The sequence below is a fragment of the Symphodus melops genome (assembly GCF_947650265.1).
Source record: "Symphodus melops genome assembly, chromosome: 12".
In the NCBI taxonomy this organism is placed as follows: domain Eukaryota; kingdom Metazoa; phylum Chordata; class Actinopteri; order Labriformes; family Labridae; genus Symphodus; species Symphodus melops.
Window position 1 is genome coordinate 14,219,364 of NC_136702.1, and position 17,209 is coordinate 14,236,572.

General features: G+C 39.4%; 1 protein-coding gene across 4 annotated transcripts in view; it reads left to right on the forward strand.

Annotated features, from left to right (window-relative positions):
- Nucleotides 1-656: 656 nt before the first annotated feature.
- Nucleotides 657-17,209, forward strand: part of edar (ectodysplasin A receptor) — a 40,212-nt gene continuing 23,659 nt past the window's right edge. Inside the window, exons 1-3 of one of the 4 annotated variants that reach the window (XM_079356988.1) lie at nt 657-1,612; nt 14,516-14,581; nt 16,863-16,982. In XM_079356988.1, the coding sequence (XP_079213114.1) occupies nt 14,531-14,581; nt 16,863-16,982 (171 nt within the window). In that variant the 5' untranslated portion in view covers nt 657-1,612; nt 14,516-14,530. Of the gene's footprint in view, nt 1,613-10,996; nt 11,688-14,326; nt 14,582-16,862; nt 16,983-17,209 lie in introns of those variants that run through there. The other 3 variants (XM_079356989.1, XM_079356990.1, XM_079356987.1) reach the window with 3 other exon arrangements.

Consider the following 17,209-nt stretch of genomic DNA (forward strand, 5'->3'; position numbering starts at 1 on the left):
TTTCAGTCAGGAAGCCCCTGGATCGACATCAATGAGCCAGAAGAAGTGGAACGCAGACAGGATGACAGAGAAAATAAAGAAAAGACAGAGGAGGACGGAGAAAGAACGGAGAGCGAGACAGACTGAGAGAGGAGCAGAGAAAGTGAAAAGAAAAAGAGAGAGGAAGAAGAAAACAAAAATAAATATAAGAAAGAAAAAATGAGAGACAGAGGTAAAGACAAAGCTGGAGTGATAGAGAGGGAGAGTTAGTAATTACAGGACTCCCAGTGTTTTCAAAGCCCCTCTTTTATCTTACCCTTCCTGTGGCTGAGAAAAGGAGAGGCAGCGGAAAGAGGGAGGAGGAGGAGGAGGAGAAGAGGAAGACTAAAGTCCAAGCTTTAGTCAGACTCAGATAACAGTCACCAGTCATCAACATCACACAAAAACAGAGACATACTCTCACTAATTTATAGCTGCTGTTTCAAAGACTCATCATCTGAAGTAAGAAGCGTGTGTTTTCTGTCTTTAGGAGGGTTTAATGTGAAACACAAAGGATTTAAAAAGTTGTTTAGATATCAGTTTATAACTTTTCTCTGTCCAGCTCTCCAAACAAAGACAGTTTTTTTACTTTAATATACTGAATGTCATGTCTTATTTTATAGCTTTGCTGGTTAGATAAAGTAGAGGTAGTCTAAGTGGCACCAACAGTTAGCAATCACAAACATTGCACTCACAAGAAATTAAACATACAGTAGGTATATAATATTATATATGTATATTATATTCCAAAATGTTTTATTCTTGATGATAAATTAATACCTTTTGATTTTGAACTGTTGGAAAAAAAGAGAAATCAATCATGAACATTAATTTTGATTTACAATGAGCATTTTTCTGCTTTATAACATTCAGATTATTCGATCATGAAAATAATTAGTAAAGTTGCAGCCCTGATTTGAAAGGTTCTTTCATGTAAATACACACCTACTGTCTGCACTGTGCATTTACAAAGAAAGCATGTTGTAAGCATTATGCTTTACAGAATATGAAAGGAAAAAATACTGCAGTTGATGTACAGAAAGTATAATAAATCTCTGTCAATCAATGCCCTTTAGCGAATGTTTTTTAAGACTATCATACTGTACATTGTTTGGAAATATAAATATTTTTCTTTTATTCATGATATGCAGCATGTTTGTGCTTTTCTAGAGTTGCTCAGTGAATGTAAGGTGTAAATATCTGTGTTGATAGATGGTGAATCTGGTGTCCTTCTTCGGTACTGCCACTAGGTGGTGCAGTTGAGTCGTAGCCTGCAGCGTGTTAATTGTCGTAGCGCACTACAGTCTACCTGTGACACGTTAATCTATTTCTCATTCAGGGCGGAGGAAACTTCTCACTTTTTTTTCTCACCAAGGAGGAGCCTGCAGATACACCGACATGCACCGGAGTGGAGACTGAGCCACAACTAACACTCCATGGAGTAAAAAGTCACAGACAAGCCAGTCTCTCGGCGATGCTTCTCCGACACCACGCGAGAGATTGATCACCGATCATCAGGACTGATCGTCCGCCGGCAGTCAGCCCTGTAGTGCAGCGGAGAGCAGAGCAGCGTGCCCCCCTCATCGAGCTCCAGGTAAGAGCAGCTCCGCTCTCAGGAATGTTAGGACAGATTGCTGCAAGACTCCGGGGAAATTCCTGAGAAACACTTATTATGCCAGACAAACATGCTTTACGGTCTTTATACTTTGAGGGGAAAAAAATAGATGAATTGTTATGGGACAGGTTTGCTTTAAGATAGAAATACTGGTGTTGCATGTCAAATGAAAATAGAAGAAGTGGCTACATCTACTCAAGTAGTTTTAAATTGGCTCCTTATTTTTGTCAGAAACCCCCCCCCCCCCAGAAAGAAAGCAAAAAAGATGAATAGATAAATAGGTTGACGTATCCCAACTAATCACCAGTGTAGGCTTCTTTCATATAAACACGGATTTTTGTAAGGTGCAACACATTGGGTTTTTTTTTTTTTAGAACGGTTTGCATGAGTGACAACTACATCTTTAAGCAGTGTCTTAAAGATACACACAGAAATAAAACAAACAACAACAAAAAAACATTCTGGAGTGTGTGGAAGGTTCTCTGCATGTTTCTGCAAAGCTTGTAGCCCAAGGTGGAAGAAAATGAGGTTGTTTCTCACATCACTCACCTCACTGAAAGGCCGGCAATGCATTTGGACATGGCTTTGGTTTTTTATTCCCAAACTCGCAGTTGTAAACAAATGACTTGATTTTCACAAGTGAAGGGACTACTGAAGCATGCAGAAGGAATGGATTGTTGGCCATTTTTGTGTGATTCTAAGTCAAGTTGTGGTTTTTGGCAGTGTGGCGTTGACGCTGGGTGTTCTATGTATTCAAGAGAGAGAACGTGTGCATCTCTGACCTTGCACACCTTTCTTTTTTCTGTCTGCATAATTGTTTTCTTGGTGCCGCCTGACTGTCCCGGGCCTCGGGGCCCCCGGGGGAAGTCCTGCCCGCAGACAGGCAGCTCAGCCCGGTTAGGGACATGCCGGGTCCTGCCGAGCCTCTGAAGTCTGCTGGCTGGCTTTGAACTGTAGCTGCTGGAGGTGAAAATCAATCCGTCTCTATCCCCCTCCTCCTCTCTCTACCTCTTTCTATCTCTCTATCTGTGTGTCTCTCTCCCCCTGCAGCCCCCAGCACAGTGTCTCCTGCCATTGAATCTTTCATGTTCACAGGTAGAAGGGGGAAGGAGACACAGAGAAGAAACAGGGGAGGGAGTGTAACTCATCTTCAAAAGAAGTTCATATGATTTCTGAGGATTAAAGGGATGAAGGCAAAAAAAGCCCACAAAGCCAGCGCCTGTAGTCATGATCATCCTTTACTAGCCTGTAGTGAATAGATAATTTGTTTACTTACTCACTTAATGCTGCTCGGTACTAGAACTCACACAATGACCCCATTTATCCTGGAGTGATGTCACAGAGAGGAAAGCGTGGTGTTTTTCTTGTGAAAGTTATTGTGGAGATTTATATCACAGCTGATTCTAATCCACGCAGCATTTCCATTCCCCCAGTCGAGTAATTTATAGAGCTCAGGAGGCGTGTTCAGTTCCAGTGTTTCATAATGCTTCACACATCTAAGAGGGAGTTCCACTAAACATGTCAGAGACGGTTTACTCATGGAAGCAAAGTTATTTCAGCTCATTAGGTTATTACAATGAAATTTACGGCATGACTGGTTTGTGGAGGCTTTCATCCAAAACGCTTTACCAGAACCATCAAAATGTGCACAGCTAATCCTTTACATTCTGTTTATGGTACGCTTGTTTTTTTTTTGTTGAAAATGTAAGACTTTGAGATTTACGGGACGAGCTGGGATGAGATGATACATTAGGGAGAAACAAACATCTCAGTGTCCACTTCATCCCTGATCATCAATTTGAGATTTATTTATTTTTTATTACATCTGGAAAACATACAAAATGACTTCATTCACAACCGTCTTCTACAGACTTTTAGAAGTACATCAAAATGTAGCTCTGGACATGTTTATTAACAATAATACTAATTTAGGGTTCGTCACAATTTATTACTCGTTGGGGAAAAATAAAATGATTATATTGTTTGCTGGATGGAAATCACTCATAAATCAACTTTGTTTAATTGTCAATTGTTGAAGTAAATGTTGAGATCACTAAACTACATGGCCTTGAGATACTCACTGACATTTGACAGTGCAACTGCTCTAAAGAAATAATTTACCACTGAGCTGCAGTCTGCAATGTTTTCTATTATCTCTATTCTGTAAGAGTCTGCTGTGGATGTAAACCTTCTTAACACACGCAACGCATAATGGAACAAAAGCAACCATCTACTGACAATTTACCCTTCATTCTTGTCTTCCAATTTGCTTGTTATCACAAGTGTCTCACCATGCTCCACAAGTCGTTTTTTTAAAGCACACCTCACAGTCACAAGACAAACATTGTAAATGAAATCAAAGTAAATTATTTTCAGTCTTGTCCGCCAGGAGGTCCTCTGAAAAATAACAGGTATGTATTTTAATTAGCATGCAATAATCTCAGCAAAGCAACACAAAATATAATAACAGGTTTCACTTTAACCGCTATTATTTCCCCATGCGCAGTGAAGACAAAACAATATTAAATCAAAAGTTGAAACCTCTCCATGGAGGCCCCGGGGAATACGTGTAATCAAAATGTGGCCTTTGTGGTCTAATTTGTGTCTGCAGTTCTCAGGAGTGTATGACGAACCTACATCCGTTAGTTATTTATTCTTTTCACTAGAGTCTAACATCGTGGAAAACTAGAGAAAGTGAATTCATTTTCAGAAAATACACTTTTTTGGGTTCATTTGTTAATTAAGATCGTTTTGTGTCGATGGCTGCACAACATTGCTCAGTTTGTTGTCAACGGTGTTGTCTCTGGCTCTGTTGGTGAGACAGTGGGGTTGGTAGGAAGCTGCTGAGAGATCATATTTTCGGTAATTGTGACCTTTGAACCTGTAGAAATGTACTGTATAACCTTGTGTTGCTCATGTAGTCAATCGAAAAAGCACAAACACGTTGTTTTGCAAATTTAACTCCCTTCAAAATACGGAAATCTTGAACTATGAAGAGATTCCTCGTACCTCCCAACCCCATCCATCCATCACGACTAACTACTGTTTGGCATTAAATATGCAGAAACTATCCAAAAGCTGTAAAATACAAAATCTCCAGTGAAGATGCACCTTTATTATTATTTACAGTCCATCATTGTTACAGCTGAGCATTTTCTACATTCTCTGAAATTCATTCCTATAGTTAGACTACGCATTTTCTTAAATGTGAAAATTTTATTGTAAATTGTTAAAAAGGAAGCAATAACGTATACAGATGAATTTCTGTCACAGATTAGGCTTCCCACCTACAGCCAGAGCAAAACAAACAGAGACAGAGACAGGGAGAGAGACGTTCTGCCCCTGCAGAGCTAAAGAGGGGAACAAGGGATCAGGGAGAGGAGACGATGAAAGACAGATCACCGGCAGGCAGAGAATCAAAGAGCCTACTGACTGACTCGAGCTGGGATAGGTGTGTGTGCGTGTGTGTGTGTGAGACTTCTTTTCATGTACCCTAAGAGTTTGTTTTTCCTGCGCAGAGAGTGGGAAGCTGACACTAAGTCTGTAATTAAAGCAATCAAAAGATGAAGAGAGATGAAGAAACATTACATGCACACATGTGCATGTACAGAAACACACTTTGTATTTGGTCTCATTGATGTTAAATTACAGTAGGTGGGTTTGCGTCTCTGCTTGGAAAAAACCTGGCCCATCCATATCTAAAGGAGCTTTTCGGTCTATTCTGGCTCTCCTTGACACTTCTTTCAGCATCCATTTAAATGATTCTTCCAATGACATTTGAGTTGCATCTCTGTGTGTGTCCCAGTAACAGCAGTACTAACTCCAATCTGATTTGTCAATTCAAGCTAAGCATGTTTTGACACTCTGAAAACACATTTCACTCTCATAAACCATGATGCTGCCATGGGAAGGAAATTGAGTAAATTGATATTTAGTCAGCAGACGAGAGCCAGCTGCCGTCTGAGGTTTGCGTCTGTCTCCAAAGTTGGAAATCACTTTAATCATGGGTTTATTTTCACATCAAAGTCAGATGGTAATCGTGTTGCATATTAGACTTATCTCTTTTCTGGCTCATTTAGTTCTTGACAGCAGAGACTTGATGGCTATTTTGTCCAGTGTGTTTGACTTCCTTCAGCACTAATAAACACATAGTATTATAGAAAAGTGATGGGACGATTCACACGTCAGTTCTACACTATGTGAGCTTAATTTGCAGAATTGCGTTCAATTAATTCATGCACATGAGGCTAAATGCTTTCAATTTCTCCTATTTGGTTGTTTCTGGAAACTCACAGTTGGATTCTCAGAAGAGGACAGCGGTTGGTCGAGTTCTGAGTGACAGCCCTGCCGCCTCCCCTCTATTTACTCCCCAGCTGCCTTCAAATCTTAGAAGGGAGACAAAGTGCCAGCAGCACATTCCTCCATCATAATTCACCTCTAAGACAGACAGGGCACTTATAATTACTTAAAAGTGGATTGACAGTGGATTGGCCAAATTCTTGAACACACACTCGGAATTATTATTGAAAGTCGGAGCAGAACCGTCGGTAACACTTGACTTAAGGTGTGCTTTGATGCTTTCAGGCAGAATAGTGGAAGTATTTATAGATGATTAAGGTGCTGCATGGTGTTTGAATGAAGTTCCCTGTCGACTTTAAAAGATGATCACAGAGTTTTTAAGATGAACTGTTATTATTTTAATATCAATATAATTCAGAATGGTATCATTGATTGGTCAAAGACACTTGAGTGTTGAGCCTGATGTGCTGCAGGCAAAGAAACTGCTTTTATGGCCAACTTGTCTATGATGAGTAGAGGAGCCAGCTCCCGTGTGGTCACAAATTTCATTAAATACAAGTCATGAAGATGTGTTCTTAATTGTTTCCTACGATGCAGAAACATTTCCCTGTTGTGAAAACATTAAGATTCAATCATGTTGAGATTTTCTTATGTTGTGCTGCCTACCCCCCATTAAGATAAGAACCACAGTATATATTTGTTTGCAATTAATAAGAATTAAAAAATAATGTTTGAATGTTTTGAGATATATTTGATACATATTTTAAACTTTCTAGCCAACAAGGTGTACAATTGTTATTTTTGATATAATAAGGTCTATTGTATGAAGATTAAGGCAGAATGGACAACTTTTTTATCCAGTACAAGTTGCCCTTGAGCAATAGCATGTAACCAAATCAAACTGCTGGTTGGCTGCACTTCTGCCGTACTAAAGCCTCAGTTCTCCTTCAGCAATAAATCTTCAACCCTTTCCTCTCGCATTCACACAAAGGAGTCAAGTGCAAGCAGTAGAATAATCTTTTTGGGAATCGAGCTTCATTTGCATAGGGCGGGCTTTGTTGTGTTAGCAGGCTAATGTTCGCGCTCTTTAGTTAGCCTGTAGCTTCACATTGCATATAACTTTTAATGGAATCCACATGATCTACAAACATTTACCTGAAATTCACGTGTTCATCTTCTTTTCTCGAGTCTCCTTGACTAAAACAGCTTTTATATTTATTTCAAAACAACAGAGCTAGCGGGACTCACGCTTCTCACTCCTTGTAGACAGTCATGGCTCAGAGAGATATTTATGTCGGATATACTTGATTTCTGCTGTACAACTTTTAGATAGAACTTGTACTAAATAACAAGCATTGGAGCCAAAAGACTTTCTGTGTCAAATGAACTCTCTTTCTGCAAAGAGTCAAAATCCCCATCACTAACTACAATGAAACACAAAACAACAGATAATCAGAGACATAATAATCCAATGTAGAGATGAAAAATGTATGCGTATAGATATGTGATTAAATGAGCCTTGTCGCTGTTGTTTTCATTACATGGTGCAAGTTTAAACAACTGACTCCAGAAATTCGATAGAGGGAAAATCCTCAATGTTAGTGCTTTTTTCTTGATGTTTCACCAGCACAAGGTTGAAGTGTATCGCTAATTTAAATCATTAAACTTTAACTTTTAGAAAATTCCACAATTTGTTTCATTTTTTAAATTTCGTTTGTGGATATCTTAAAGCTAACTAGCTATATATGTACAGCTCTTATAAATAGGTTTGGTTGTGTGAGTGAGTGAAAAACATACAATTCTTACAGTGACGGGATTGATCTGTACTCCTTGATAGCTGGAGAGCTTTCCTTGAACAGACATCTGTATCATGTTTGTGAAAGGGGAGCTAATGCTAACCACCTCTTCTTGTGTCAGGGGCTTTAAGATGGTAAGTTTGATATACTTGCTGCTAGGTTGTCTGGAAAACAGCAGGATTAAGGGTGATGTATGCACACACAAAAGCACACAGAGTCTGAGTGAGTAACATATGTTTAGGATCTTGCTCAGATTTGGCAGGTTGAGCTTTGGTCTATGAAAGGATTGAAATAACTTGCTTTTTAGGGAGAGGGCTCCTCAGCACAGCATTGATGAACAGTTGAGCTTGTTTATGGCCTGGAAGCTAAAGGATTATGTGTGCGCGTACAAAAGAGTGGGTTGTATTCCCTTTATTGTTTCTTGGTTTGGAGTGAGACATACATCTTATGTCTCATTTCCAGATCATACAAATATTGGGAAAATAATAAGCGACCAGCTTAAGCCTGAAATATTAGCGACCCAGCAGCTTTATGTACAATTGTGCCTGAATAGGAAGCATTTACATGATGTGTGTTGATTAATCAGCAGATTTTCAATAGATAATAGAAATATACACAGACAGAGGAAGACATGCGTTTTCAGAGAACTAAATAAGGGAGAGAAAAAAGCAAGATGGCAATGGAAAACAGATTTTCTGTTCAGAAATACCAAAACCAGGACGACTGAGATCCCCGAATCCGCATGCTGCCGATTTAATCATCATCAGATATTAAGTGCTGTGGATGAGCCCACAAACTCTTGGCTAATACTTTTTCCACCCCAATTATTGGTTTGGTTCTTGGCCAAATTCCGTTGCCAGTGATTGGTTTATTACTTAATTGTGCAGGAGGTGATTATAAACCAACATAATGAAAATCCCTTACGGGGTTAAACACAGATGGTGAAAAGCCATTTCCCCTACAATCCTTTGGTAATGGTACTTGACAACATAAATAGAGGGAAGCACAAAATATTTAGATTATATTTTAAGTGTAAGGATTTATATTAGTGAGAAAGGCAAAAAGAGTCAGACAACAAAAACAATCTTTAACACTGTTTACGCTGGAAGATCCGTTATATGGAAGTTATCCTTTAAAACGCTGACGCTGGTTTAGTCCCATTTGTGCACTTAACAGGTCTAAGGTAGCCTGAGTTTAAGCTCTAAAAAAGCAAAGTAAAGTAAAAGTAAAGTAAAAAAAAAGCAAAGGGTCAAAGAAAAATCTAGACAGGCATAGACTTTAAAGAATATCTAAAAAGGCTCACTGATGTGTCTGGAATCAGACCCTGTAACATCAGAGTACATGAGTTCACTTGCATTGTGGCCTGTTTAAGAACATAAACCAAATGTCATATCAAATGCCATTGAAACTGTTTATTATTATTTACTGTCAGAACAACAAATATAATATAGTATGCTAATCATACCACCTCTTGGATCGATTCTACGTGGCTTCCAGTGTTGTTGATTAGGGGGTCCACATGGAGTTGTCCCGGATCCTCAGTGATATTGTATTGCAGCCTTGCTGAGGCTAACAGTTGAAGAAAGCACCTAGAAAACCAGGGATTCCCCTGAAGGGGAAAACCTGACCTACCCCACTGATAAAGCAGTGAAATTGTACTGCTTATTCAAAAGCAAAGCATTTACATCAAAGTATGGTGTCACAGATATGACTGTTGTTTTCAACTAAAGACCAATGATGAATACCCCATTCCTTTAATAAATACAATGTTCTTAGTTCTGAAAGACTATAGCTTGATTAGTTGACTTTGGATGGTCATAGTCATAACAAGGTAATTCTCTGTTTATAGAAATTACCGGGCTGCTTACATAGTAAGTTCCCAAGCGTAAGCACAAAGAATACAAATGCAAAGATGATAAAAAAGAAAATGACTGGCACTAATGGGAGGATGGCTGCTAAGACTGCCAAAATTAAGGTGTCCCTGCCCTTCTAATGTGTGTGTGTATAAATTGATGCATGGGAATTTCTGTATAACAACCCCCTCCTTTCGACTACAGGGTCTAATAAATGTCTTGATAATGACTTTAAGCTAAGTCTTTTCCCTTTGGCCGTCATATTTAGCGGAAATGCATTTATCAAAAGGCGCACACAATATAAATAGATAAATAATAAAAAAACTAAATGAAAGAAAAAAAATACAATAAATAAATGTGGAAAAATAAAAGTAGATTACAGAAAAAATACAAAAATGACAATACAAACAAAAATAAAGAAACAAACCACAACATGAATGAAAGTGGTTATGAGTATACAGCACAGTTAAACAGATAGTACAGTACTTAGAAATTAGAAACGCACTCACACACACAGGCCAGGCAGCTCTGATGAAAGAAGTCTTCTTTTCGGTCTGTGTTGTATTGAACGAGTTTTTGAGGTCAATGGGTTTGTTTTTGTGCATTTTTTAATGAAGCAGCCGTAAAGGTCCTCCCATTGTTGTGTTGGAATTTCATTTTGGATTTCTTCTGCTGACGAAAAGAGCAATCAACTGCAAGCTAATGAAAAGCAGAAAATGAGAAGGAGCTAATGAGAGGAGGAAGTTGAAGAGGGTGATTGCAAAAAAAAAAAAGAACACATTGAGAAGTAAAACGTTGCAAGATAATACAGTGTTTATTTTTGCAGATATACGTCAGTCAGTGAGCTGATCCTTCATCAGCTCTGATTTCAAACAGTCATGCGGGCAACTGCGCAGTACAATCTGTTTTCCGACGGTGCCACAAGGAAGTACACATACTGTACCTGCTAATGACATAGCTAAAGACAGAAGGGTTATTTATTAGAGATTATGTGCTCGTTAGAAGATTGATACCCCCAGGGGGGCAAAAAACTTAGGCTGACTTTCATCTCAGACTTGTCCCGACAGAGAGACGGAGGTTAGAGAGGGTAGACCGAGGTAGAACAGAGTGTCAGAAGACACTCAGTCTTTAAACACAGCAGTGTGTATATGGATATACATGTACGTGTGTGTGTGTGTGTGTGTGTGTGTGTGTGTATCACTTTAACCCCATAATGAGTAGCCTTGAGGGGGTCCAAAGCCATTTGGCAGTTCTTTATTTCCTGATTGCAAAAAAATGTGCTAGCTTCCCTTTTATCTCTTCAGCAGTGATACACAACCACATACACACATCTACAGTCTGCACACAAACACGCAACACAGAGACGCATACACACCGGTTGTGGTCTCACCACAAGGACTTGTGCAATTAAGATTATTTAGCTCTCAGAAGCCAACTCTCTGCCATATATCTGTGTTAATGTGTGTTTGCATGTGTGTGCGTGTGTGTGCGTGTGTGTGTGAGTGCAAGCTGTAATTAGGAAAGATCAAACCCCCAGGGTTGAGGGATTAGCCGTCATTGAAGATCTGAAGGTTTTTCACTCAAGTGTGCGACATGGAAGAGTGAAATCAGAGGTTTGGAGCCAGACAGACAGATCATGACCCCTGATAGCAGATAATGGCAACCTCTTCCTATTTCTCTCTTTCAAACCCTTACACAAAAAAAACAGACTTTGTTGCTTCCGACACCTTCAGGTGGAGTTTAAAGTTTAGCTGTTAATGTGCAGACTTGAACACATTTGACCTCAGGACACATCAATCAAAACAATTACATTCCTTAATGCCAAAGATGAGGTGTGAATGCTTCTGTTGTCTGGTCTGTGGCCCCTACGGTGAAGGAGTGGTTAGTTTTAGTCAGCTGGTAAGCTTTGTGGGTAAAGGGTGTGATGCCTGCACGTATATTGAAAACAAACGCTCTTTTGTCAAACAAAGGTCAAACACTGGATCTCCTGTATGCCTGTCAGACCTTTAGAGCCAGGTCCCGGAGTGGCTAATCTGGGGAACCAGGAAAAATACTTGGTGGGCCAGACTGGTTGTAGGACCTCGAAGGGACCAAAGTACAGGGACAGTAAGTAGATGTAACAGTCTGCTCCCGCTCAGGATGGAAATGAGTGCTTCACTGTAGACAGTCATGTTCTCAGACAGCCAAACAGTAGGCTTGGGCGGGAAGATCATGCTGGAAACAAGAGCTTAACATTGGTTTTGTTATGTTTTTTCATTGACATGGGTTAATTCCTCCACTTCAAGAAAAGTCGAGAGGCGAAGGGATGGATAATAAAAAAGAGCAAAGGTGGAGCTGAGGAAAAAAAACGGATTAAAAAAAAAAAGGCCAAATGTGTCAAACTTCATATGTTCATTAGATTTAAACAAGTGATAGGCTTGCTTGTAATGTGTCAGGTGGACATGACAATGCTGATTAGTTATTGGTGTAGTAAACAGCAGCAGAAGCAGCTGGAAACCCTCAACCACTTTGCTGCTTACAGTGAGAGTAAGGAAAAGCCACTACCAAGCACCAGAGCCCACAGCTCCAGGTAGGAGTCTGAAAGTGGTCTATATGAAAAGTACTCCCAAAACAACTTCTGACAACTTTAGACTGGACTTAAATACTTAAATGTTTGTGAGGAAGGAAGACTAAGAAATATCCTGGAATTATTATAATTAGGGATATTAATTTATCTCATATATATATATATATATATATATATATATATATATATATATATATATATATATTTTTTTTTTTTTTTTTTTTTTTTTTTCCAGTAAAAGGTTGTGAACTAATTGTTGCCTGGTCTGAACCATGAAATTCCCACTCTGACCCTGTCTGTAGCTGAACTCCTATTTGTTATACAACGTTTGTTTTTAAAGCTCAGCAATTAAGCTATTGATGTTTACCATCAATCGACCTTGGTGGACTCATTCACACACTAAACTGACGCTCTAATGTGAGATTTAGTCAGCAACCAGGATTCTAAGCGTGTAGACTTGAAGTTCTCCTGATGGGATCTTTTTATGTTTTCAGTACTCTGACGCACATGAATGGGACCACAAATGCACCATTGAGATTACATTTGGAAACAATAATATACACTTCAGAATAAAGACCTTGAATCAAAGAAAAGTATTAAAGTAAACAATTGTACTTCTACCTGCTTTTTTTATATCCTGTTATTAAAACTCAAAAAGGCTCCCTGACAAATGGACTGAATAACAGCAATTAGGGAGTGTTTGTGTATGTCTACTGTGTGTGTGTGTGTGTGTGTGTGTGTGTGAGAGAGAGAGAGAACATGTTTTAACTCCACCACTGATAATGTTGAGACCTGTCACTTTTTTTCTAATCCCTTGTAGATACATAAATATGCACCAGAATCCAGTTTAGCTAAATAAATGTTAGCTGACAGGAAAAGATGGATTTGAAGTATGAAATTGTAATTAATACTTCTTAATGTACAATAATTAAAAAAATATGTTCTGTGTTTAATGTGGCCGATAGTATGAAACTCCTGCACACACTTCCCTGATAATTACTGTACCATTCTAAAACATTGAATCTAAGTTTACGTGCATCTGATTCCATGGATGTAATTGACATTGTAAGGTCAGGGTATTAAATGATGTTTTACTATCAGTACATGAAAACTACATTACAATGGGAGCTCCTACAATGTTTGTTGATGTGGCTGTGCTTTAAGGCAAGCAGAAGCAGTACTCTCACCTGCCCCGCCTCACTGTTAGAGACAACACACACAGACAAAGACACACACACACACACACACACACATTACATAATTTATCTGATCTTTCGGGCTCTGTTGGTTTAGACATTAAAAACTGAACAGGATGTTTGTGTGATTTGTTTTCCCCCCAAGTTGTTCTGAGACCTTTGCCAACACATATCATTTCAATTACAATGATGATCTTGCACATGTCCAGAGAAGTAAACACGCAATAGCACTTTACTACAATGGGGATATTGACTCTCTGCTGAGAGAAATACAAACACACTTCATGAAGCATTGTTATCAACAGCTTTAAAAGCACATGTGAACAGCTATGATTATACAATTCTGTAAGTTTCTTTCTTCCTCTTTTTAGGATTTACAACAGAGGAGTGGTTTTTTCTAGGAGGTAACAAATTCCACATATCAGCTTGATTGTTAGAAACAGCTACCTTGTGACTGTTTACCCGTTCCCAAGATGGCCTTACAGCACAAGTAGCATCCCTGCAATTTACTGCATGTTCAGGTTCAGGCTCAGTAATGGAGCCACAGGTGGGATTTTAACCTGGGCTTCCCATTTCAAGGATACATTTCTGTACATGTGCACCCTAACGACTTTGCCACCGGCGCCCCTACTTGCAGTCATGTCTCATAGGTGTGAAATCTTTTAAGACGAGCCTTATCCTGAAATAGAATTAATTATACGTTTAACACTACGGTTTCTTTTGTTACACAGAATTAACACCTGATGCCTTTTTGCAGCACAAAGTTGTCATCAAATCACAGAAGTTAAACAAGGTCTTGACAAAAGTCTGAGCCACATTGCAAGAAATGCATAATAAATAAGCGTCCATATAATGAAGTGTTATTAAGTGATATCACCGTGCTTTACCGGAGCCGAGGTGAGCCAACAGTGATGTGTACCTGCAGTTATGAAGAACGCCATGGGCTGTTCTGCTGCGATTACATGTTTATAGACGATGACGTGATGGCAACGGGACAGTGAACTCATCTGGGCCACACACACACACACACACACACACACACACACACACACACACACACACACTGTGCCCACTGACAGCACTACTGTTGGCAGAAACCCCTAACGCTCATGACGCTGCTGTTTTCAAAGGGAAGCTTTAAAGTAATGACGTTTTCTCTGTTTTTCTCTCAGGAAAAAGACGCAGACATGTCAGAGAGGAGAGGTCAGAAGAAGTCCATCTTTCTGTCATCACTCTTAGTAAGTCTTTACCTCACCTTACTTTGATAATCTCCTTTCCTCTTAATCTCTCTTTTTTTCCCCCATTCTCTAATAAACTCCTTCGTTTAGCGTTTTCTGACCTTTAAAACCATCATCCATTTAAACCTTCTTGTTCCCTCTCATTCATATTCGACTTCACATTTGGCACCGTGTCGTGAAGGCCTTTCAGCTATCATGTACCAGCAGCTTGCACAACTCAGCAGCACTTAAGCCAATTAGTCGACCTTACAGCTTTCCAGAGAGCCGATACCTCTCGAACCTGATCACTGTTGTCTTGTTCTTGTTTTGTTACTTCCTGGCAGTGTTCCCAACAGCTCCTCCCTCTGCCTCTCTACCCTCTCTGTGATCTATTGTGTGCACATGCAGGCTGACACAGTAGCACTCAGAAAATAGTGAAACACACTTAGTGAGAGGTGTAGGTTTACTATATCAGCACGTGGTGACCCTAGAACTGTATACGTCAGCGCTTATTTGAGATAAAGTGAAGAACGTGTCAGGATTATGCTTCTCGTCTCAAATAGTAAAAAACAACGAAGAGGGTAGACTCTGAGGAATTCATAATTTCACATACTTTTGGAAAGCTCTGCAGGACGTTTTACAGAATCCTGCATCCCAAATAGAAGGGGAAGGGTTGTAAATATGGGTCAAGATGTTTCTATTGAGTTGCATTATGGGAAATGTAGGATCGTAGTGATTTTGAGAGCTTGACCGATAAAAGTGACTACAAAGTTGTTTTCACATATGCACTCCGGAAAATTGATAATTTCAGTAGGAGTGCTCCGGATATTCTCCTGACCTGGCTGTTCAGGTTATGCACCTCACAGAGGGGCACTCTTCCTTTCGGACAGGAGGTCTCTCCCGAGGTAGGACGCTCCCATTTGAGGTGAACTCTCAGGAGAATAGCCTGCTGCGTTCTCACATAAAAAAAAGCACAAAAAAACACTTGGGGGACTGGCAGGAGAAACTCCAGGTGGAAGTCTAAGTAGAAAAAAATGTGGCTGTTTGCATTCACACATGCTACAGCTCCTCGAGCAAATATCAGGAGTTCTCTGCAATTGTGAAAGCTATATAATACTAAAAATGAAATTCTTGATTGCTTCATTTTCTTTTTAGATCTAAATCTGTCTCTTAACTCTGTAGAAATGCACTGCAAAGTTATTTAAACCAAGATTGCAACAACAGTGAGCTATCTCTTTAAGAGAAAAATGTTCCTGATGAGGGAAAGCATCGTATTTCTCTGATGTGATTTTTTTTTTCATGTATTTTTTATTTAAAAAAAAAATAAAGAAAACTACAAATTCAGATTAGGATTAATTGCTGAGTGTGTTACTCATTATATACTACTTTGTATTCACACTGACTGTACATCCGGTGCTTGAGGTTAAGTCAGTTCCTTTTTCAGTCTGCTGTAAATGACTCACAGATTAGTTGGCCTGCCATGATTTGACCCCAAACACTTCAAACACAGGAAGTGTACATTTGTATGTATACTGTAGCGGCATCCTGTGTGTGCTGTCATGAGATGGTTCTGATGAAGAGGAGACAGAGAGGGAGATGTTATTAAAACAACAGGGAGAGGATGGAGAGAGTTAGTCATGCACTTCTCCTCTGTGCCTCCATTAGTTTCTGGACTGCAGATGACTTTTAAAGTCAGTTAGTTTGTTTGGAAAAGAACAAAGTGTGCTGCTTAAGCTATAAATAACAGCTGCGACGTATTACAGTCAGCCACAATGACAAAATGCCACACACACAGATACCAACACAATGCACAGACACACAAGCAAATACTGGTATGGTGCCATCTCTTCAACACAAGGATGACGCAACGTTCTGAGTATCACTGAAGAAGTCAAATGGGGTTTTCTTTGCTTAATAAAATTGTGCTATTAATCCTTAGCAAATGAATACATTAAACTTGAGTTGTTTTTAGTTTGTTAATTAGCCATTTAGTACACTCAGTTCACAGTGCTGCTGTTGCGAATGTTGTGTGTAAATCAGTTTTTATCACTTTAACGAACCAGAAAAATGTGTCTGTTCTGCTTCAGTCGTACTGTGGCATGTTGGATATGCTTCCCTTTGCTTTATGACATAGAGTGTGTCTTTTTTTTTTTTCTCCTGTAACAGATGGATGAAGCCCCTCACACTTCGTCCATTAATATTTACAGTCTTTGGTTCACAAGCATAAAATCGTATATTAAACATCTCTGGTAAAGGTGTCACTTTTTTATTAAGTCTGTCATTCTCTCCGTTGTTCTTCCAGGTGTGTTGCATGTTTGCTAGTGCAGAGTACTCCAGCTGTGGAGAGTACGAGTTCTTCAACCAGACCAGTAACAGCTGTAAGGCCTGCCCTCAGTGCCAGCCGGGTCAAGAGCCACATATGGTGAGACACACATTAATATTTGGGTCAATGACTTCCTATGTGTCATTTTTGTTCAGACCACCCACAACGCACTCAGCAGAAAAAGCACATAGCTGCACAGTGAAGGGTGTCTAAATTCAAATGAACATTTCTTTATGGTTTATCGCTCTCATTGACATCGACGTGAAGGCACGCATTGCAGTGAATGACTTTTCAGTAGTCAGTGATTTAGCCTCCGTCAGACTGCG